At 38.0% G+C, this 7,428-nt stretch overlaps 1 protein-coding gene across 2 annotated transcripts; it reads right to left on the bottom strand.

The window, feature by feature from the left end:
* Window positions 1-665: 665 nt before the first annotated feature.
* On the bottom strand, window positions 666-5,726 carry adrb2a (adrenoceptor beta 2, surface a). 2 transcript variants are annotated; one of them, XR_013787912.1, is made up of 3 exons: window positions 5,519-5,726; window positions 4,068-5,370; window positions 668-1,717 (listed from the first exon to the last, which is right to left on the bottom strand). XR_013787912.1 is itself a non-coding variant. In XM_079479671.1 (2 exons), exon 2 carries the CDS (start codon window positions 5,365-5,367, stop codon window positions 4,156-4,158), a length of 1,212 nt encoding a protein of 403 aa, XP_079335797.1. In that variant the 5' UTR covers window positions 5,368-5,370; window positions 5,519-5,725; the 3' UTR covers window positions 666-4,155. The 2 variants fall into 2 exon arrangements, 1 of the variants encoding a protein (XP_079335797.1); XM_079479671.1 differs by having other exon boundaries at window positions 666-5,370; window positions 5,519-5,725.
* Window positions 5,727-7,428: the final 1,702 nt, after the last annotated feature.

The raw sequence follows: 7,428 nt of genomic DNA, 5'->3' as shown, positions 1-7,428 counted from the left end.
TATACAATTCCACTCATCTTTATAAAACACAGAGTTTTTGCAAGGCTTGGGCCAAGAACCTAGACATTTAAATGGCTCTTAATTTACTGTATCCTAGTGGCACTTTTGTTCTGGTTATGAGGTGAATGAGAATGAATTCTAATGGAATCTCATATAAGCCTTCGCTCGGAATGGAAACATTTGACAATATCACAGTCTATTCCAATCACATGCTGCAGGGGCTCTTTCCCAGACTGAAATAGAAATGGCTCGGTTGCAGCAACCCATGCAAATGATAAAGTTCAATTCTTAAGGGGATGTTTGCTACGCAGCACAGATGGACACAAATCATACTCGCGATGAACGGATTGATTTACTTTTGCACGGTGAGGGCATTGCCTTCTGATGCCCTATAATGTACAAAGAAGAGGCCTCTTGCGAACTGAATCTAATATCCCTAAAGCAATATGAAATCCTTGTTAAATGCTTAACAAGTTCTAGGCCTATACACATTCATCTGCACAGGTTGAAAAATGTGTATCAGAAAGCATTTTAAATGTGCATTTTGAACCCAAAAATTCATACTGTAACATGGTTGATTTTCTATTTGTTTTTGTTTCAAAGACATTTTGACAATTTGACAGTGCTTTCATTCACGCATCAAAAAAGTTCCACCACTTCAAGGCATGAATTAAATACACCATTTATTACAGAATACAAATGACATGACACTAAACAACAAATATAATTCCACATGTTCCAAGTTCAACAAAACAGTGATAAATCTTGTGCGACAGTTGCTTAAAGGGAACAAAGTAAACATCAAACTGGTACAGCGTTATAAACACATGCCATAAAATAAAAGGTAACTTTTGGCCGTTGAGCGTTAATGTGCCTTTGTGTATTCACCGAGTTTCTAAACATTATGTCATTAAAGCAATATTAAGAAGATTTGTCATCACATCTGCATGCATCAGTGAGAGGCTGTCCACATTGGGTCTGTACTCTCATAGTAGCGTCATCTAATCTCCTTCAAGGAGAATTTTTACAGCAAAACATGTTTGCCTGTGGCACTGAAGGTTTATCAGGAAATATCCAGGCCTGCCAAAATGTGCTTCCTTTTGAGCTGTACAGACAACCGATGGACTGAATTCTTGATTTTGTTGGCTGATATGACGCAACATCTAACAAAAGCAGGTGTTTTCAATTGCAAATGCCATTTTAGAAATAATAATTATTACATTTAATTAAGGCCAGTGGTAGTCACCAGGATGGGCTGGGGCACCCTTTTGTCAATTTCGGACATATTTCAACAATGTCCACAACTTTTCAGGTGTGACATTTCAACAATGTGCTCAACTTTTCAGGGGTAAAATGTTCAGTGTAAAGAAATTGTGCACAGTCAATGCTGGGACTAACATCAATATGATGTGGTATATTGCCCATATAATGCTACTGATACTATACGTCATTATTTTCCCGATTCAGAATCCCCAGAACATTCTTTGATTACTAAAATGAAGGTGCAATTTGTGACTCTTAAAGGGATAGTTCAACCAAAAATTCTGTCATCATTTATTCCCCCTAATGTGGTTGTAAACCCACAGACTTTTTCTTCTGTGGAACACAAACATAAGATATTTTAAGAAATGTCTCAGTGGTTTTGTGTCCGTACAATGGAAGCCAATGGGGGCTGATGTTGTTTCTTTGTGTTCTTCAAAATATCTTCTTTCGTTTTCTGCAGCAGAAAGAAAGTCTTACAGGTTTGGAATGACATGAGGGTGAAAAAATTATGAAGAATTAAAATATTGGTTAGAACACCATTGAATGGAAAACCTGCCCTACAGAAAGACATTGATATTCGTAAACTTGAGAGAAGCATGTCCACAGACAATGAGGAATTCATATAAAATACTAACACAACAGTACGTTACATTGCTACAGTCATGGCAAAGTTTGCACAAATATTTCATCAAGGATGATTTAGCACAAGATGTTAACACAGGCGATTACTGTGAGCTACCTGCAGAGAAACACTTTTCCAGAAGAGTGCACTGTTAACAAATCGATTCACATCAAGAACAATGACACATACATGTGCATTTTCATTAGTTAGGTACTGTTTCTTAAGGAACAGTAATATAGTAATGCCTGTGGTCTTTGAAAGAGTAGATGTATATTGATAGTGTATACTTAGCTTTGTATACTGTGATAGGCTTTAATGGACTAGTTTGATGCACTTATGTATTTTGTTGCCTATGTTGTTATAATTGCTTCCAATGTTTCCTCATCTGTAAATCGCTTTGGATTAAAGCGTCTGCTAAATGACTAAATGTAAATGTAGTGTGTTTGCAAAGCTATTTTTAAACTCCACTAGATGTGCTGCATGTTCGTGTAATGTTTGCATAATATAAAATTTTTGTTCTTATCACAACATTATATGGAAGCTAACAGGTAGACATGTCTGAAACCTTCAAAACATTTTGTTCAGCACACACAAAACATGCTAAAGCAAACAAGAACACAAAGCCACAACTGATACAAGAACGATATCACAGTTTCAACGGCGTAAGCAAGCAGCACAGTAACAAAGATCCACTTCTCCTAAAATTAATAGTGCACAAACACTGACAGGTATTGAAACTATTCACCACTCTTACAGGATTCGATGTGCATGAAACATTGGATTAAACGCCTAGGTCAGAAATTTGAGTCATAGGGGAACGGACAGATTTCTTTGTGCTTTGAACTGCTAGCATTAGCTGGACCTATTATTGCTTGCAGACAGGAAACGTAATACTTCCTAATTTATTTATCTTTCTAGATAACGTTTGTGGAAGGGAGTCAAGTATTGTCTTCTGATAAACACCAAATCTGAAGTATTTATATGGTGGGTTGATGGACTAAAAATGTTAAGGACATTCCCAGGGTGAATGGCAAAGATCTGGCAGTGAGACCCAAAATGACAGACAGATCAAAACAGGCCACCGGAGAAGTTGTTATCGTATATGCATATTACCAAGAGATTTGTTTTTATATTGTACACTGTTAAAATACAGCCGAAAGCAATGAAGTGGTGATGTATAGCGACGTCCATCTAAGGACGTGTAAGACTGAACCATACACCCCGCAAACATAAAAATGAAACCCGCAGTTTCCTGTGACCATGCATAATGTCTTCCTCTTTTGCTGTGGCAACTCTTGCAGAGCTACTTCTGCTTTGCATTGTCAATTGTGTCCTTTTCTAGAGTGTATGATGAACTATGTATCTTTAATATTCAAACGGAATTAAAAGAGCTGTGGCAAAAAGTAGATTTGGTGTCATTTAGGGTTTTAGTGCATTGCAGAATGTGTCAATTGAAATGACCTTTCAAAGAGTAAAACTGGCTCTTTGTAAGTGCTATATCCCAGAAGTATAAAAAGATGCTTTGTTTAATGAAAGTGGTATTAAAACAGATCACGAGAATGATCTCAGACTAAGAAATTGTACTTCAGTTCAAATGATGTTTGGAGGAAGGATTGCCATGTGGCATAAACCCGTGGGGTGGAAAGTGCTAAATGTCTGCATTTAAATTGAAATTTGTATTTTTTTCTTGTAGAGAAGCAGTTTTGTGGACTTTTTTTATCTGTGAACATGCCTATCAAAAACTGAATTATTAATCATTTTGCTTCATTCATTTTGTTTAAATGTATTAAATATTTTTTGCTGTTTTATTTCTGCTTTAAATTTTATTAGTAAACTTCCCTTAAAGGGGACAGTTCACCCCAAAATAAAAATTCTGTCTTCATTTGTTTCAAATCTAAATCGTTTAACCAAAACAATTCTTTGACACCATTGACTACCATAGTAGGAACCATAGTTCCACATAACCACTATGGAAACCATAGTTCCAAATATCTTTCTCTGTGTTCAGATTCAGTGAATGATGACAGAACTTTCATTTTTGCATCAACTGTTCCTTTAAGTTCATGGTCAAATGATCCGACAGAGCAAGTGAAATAGAAAACAATACATTATGAGGTAGATGAGAAATATTTCCCTTTTTTACATAAACTCTCCAAACATGCTCCTATATTTGCCCACTTACCATAGGAGGCGTAACCTGTCCTTAAGCGACATTATGAGAAGTCACAGTGGAATGAGTCAGGACTTGCAATGTGTATTACAAGACATTTTCAGATTTTTCTGCAGTTCCCATTCGAGTCCATTCTGTGTACAGCCAACTCTTTTTCCGTGTTCCCCTCCACTGGGTCACTGTCTTCTGAACTGCCTTTGCTCCGTCCTCTGTGGTCACTTTGCCAGCTATGCCCACTGTATTTATATCCATTGACGTTAGGGTAGCGTGACCTATTGAGACACAGGATCTCCTTAAAAGCATACCTGAACTCCGGGCTCCTACAGTAGATCAGTGGATTGAAGGCTGAGTTAGCATAGCCTATCCAGTTTAAAATTCTGAACGTCAATTCGATGTTTCTCATCTTATGGACTGCCAGCACCACGTTTAGTACAAAGAATGGCAGCCAACACAGTGTAAAGACGCCCATAATGATGCCCAGGGTCTTCAAAGCCTTGTGTTCCTTCAGGCAGAACTTGGGCTTCTTGACGGTCCTCACTTCACAATGTCCACCCATGGCACCTTCGCCGCTTGACAGCTTTTTTCCATTTACATTTTGAGCATGGAATCTGCCTTCACTTTTGTTGATCTTCTTCAGCTGCTTTCTCGCCTCCTGAAAGACTCTGCTGTAAACGAAAACCATGATGACCAATGGGATGTAAAAGGAGATGATGGATGAGGTGATGGCGTAGGTGGCATTGGTGTCAAATTCGCAGCATGAGGTGTTTTTAATGCGTATTTCCGCAGCCTTGTCGGTAGAAATCCACCACTCCATATAAATCGGCAGGAAGGAAGTCAGCCCGGCGATGACCCACACGAGGAGCACAACAACGCGAGCCCTATATTTCGTCAGCATGGACTGGTAGCGAAAAGGTGAAGTGATAGCGATGTAGCGATCCAGAGCGATGACACACAGAGTCTCGATGCTGGCGGTGACGCATAAAACATCTGTGGCCGTCCAAAACTCACACCAAAACCTGCCAAAGTACCACTGGTTTTGAATAATGTAAATAGCACCAAAGGGCACTACTACTAATCCCATGACCAGGTCAGCACATGCCAGGGACGTAATAAAGCAGTTAGTGACATTCTGAAGCCGTTGGAAGCGGGCGATGGCTGTAATCACCAACACGTTGCCAAAGACAATAATCAGGACTAGTAGAGACATGACAGTGCCCAGCACCACCCGTTCTTTGTTGCTGGTGAAGTCTGATCCTAAATGGTTTGAACTAGATGAGATGTTTGCACATACAAGAGATGTTGTGCTTCCCATGATCTGACAGAGATAAAAGAAAACATGACCAGAAGATTTGTTTACTGATATTGTATATATAGACTAACAAAAGTAATTCAACAAGTGTTAATGTGCACAAGCATTTTAAGTTTTTAATTAAACAATACATTTTGTCAATTTTTGTACAAACCTCCAAAGTCCTCCACCTCCACTTCTCCCATGCAAAGTTTTGAATGTTCTTTAAATGTCTATCGGGCTGTTCTGAATAAGGAGATTCCCATTCATTATGTCTTTTTTTGCTTTCTCGCTGTCTCTTTTGCTATCGCTTCCTGTCTGTCACTACAGCACCTCTCACACACACCGCTGTTACTCTGCTGAGCTGGTTTACGTTGAATGTGGCTCCAAGGCTATTTGTCAGAGCCCTTATAACATTCTGAGATGACATCACAACTGACTACCAGCCAATGAGCTGCTTGGCCAGTAGAGTAAGGTTAAAGCTGCGCTGTATTTATGCTGACTGCTATACAGGATTACCAACACAGACACAAACAGTGAGACTCTTTCATTTCAGTTTTCTTTTTTGTTTATGTTCCTATTTGTTTATGAATTGAGCTCATAAATCAAACTCAAAAGTATACAATGAATTGGTGCATTTAAAGTTCAATCACTTGCAGTATTCAAGCTTTACTTTGTGAATTTGGCAAACCTTTACACAATGTTTAGTTAATGTTGTTATTAGTTGTATTGACTTTGCTTCTTGAGAGTCAAGACCTTTGGACGGATCTTAAATGCTGTAATAAGTAAAAGATGTGGATGCAAGCAGAATCAGGTGTATCATCTGTTATCACTGAAATCCTTTAGACATCAAAATGAATTCAAACAGGTCCTTCAGAAGCCATGGACTTTCTGCTAGAATTATCAAACACTAGTGAGGAATCAATCCATATTTATTTGGATTTGAGCCAAATTAATGGAATGAACTAAAGCTTATTTTCACAAATAACTTTTCGAATGATTTGAGGTATTAAATGAACAGTTCACCCAAAATTTACACACCCTAAAGTTGTTCAAAATCTTTATAAATGTATTTGTTCTGAAGAACTCCGAGAAGGACATTCGGAAGAATGCTTGTGACCAAACAGTTCTTGGCCACCATTGACTACTGTAGTAGGAAAAATTGCTTTATACATTTATTTGTTCTGTTAAACACAAAATACATTTTAAAGAATGTAGCAAAGTAAACAGTTCTGGGTTTGACTACTATTGTCATTTTTCCTACTTTGGTAGTCAATGCTGGCCAAGAATGGTTTGGTTATAAGGATTTTTTTATGTCCAGAGTAAATGCCATCTTAACAAAGCTTCATACAAAGTGAAGCCAGTGAAGGCTCTCTGCTGTCCATGAAATGCTTAGAGCGGTTCTGCAATGTGGGGATTAGAGGGCGGTGGTCATCCATTGTTTTTTGAATGGGTGGAGATCAGGTAAAATGTGGTTGTGATGTGTCTGCAGACATATTACTGTAGCATAGGTCAGTAAAGACATTAGGTAAGGTTCAATGTGGTTAGAGGAGAATTGAACTTGAGGGCTTCTTTTGAACATCACTGTGGATGAGTGGGAGGAAAAGAAGATGATGGGTTAAAGTGTGATTGTGACACATGCATGTGGCTTATGATGAGGAGCATTAGTAGCACACGTATACAGGTTTTGCCACCTGTGAGTGCCTGGAGAAACAGTCAGAAGACACTTAAAATATGAGCTTAACTCGTAACTGGAATTGAAACAGATTTTTCCAATACATACAGTAGTTATATGTAAACTGTACTAAATGTAGTAAAACCACACTGTAAAAGGTTGCTGTAAATTATACAGTAACTTACTGGCAGCTGGAAGCCAGTAAGTTGCTGTAAAAGTGTGTGCAGGTTACAGTGTTCACAGATAACAATATTTTCATATCTTTACTGTTTTACTTATTTATAATTCACAAGTTGCAATAAAGTAGAAGAAACAGGTCTACTCACAGCAGTTAAAGTTTTATTTTAAACAAAATTTTATCTCAAGATACTCAGAAAACCAAGGAACAAAACAACCAAACAATGCATTAA

Source organism: Barbatula barbatula (genome assembly GCF_947034865.1).
Source record: "Barbatula barbatula genome assembly, chromosome: 18".
NCBI lineage: Eukaryota > Metazoa > Chordata > Actinopteri > Cypriniformes > Nemacheilidae > Barbatula > Barbatula barbatula.
Note: the sequence above shows the minus strand (reverse complement) of the source record. Positions and strands in the feature narration are given on the sequence as shown.

Bases quoted from the DNA above. Each gene is read 5' to 3' on its own strand.
- adrb2a (XM_079479671.1), bottom strand. From the start codon at position 5,367: ATGGGAAGCACAACATCTCTTGTATGTGCAAACATCTCATCTAGTTCA.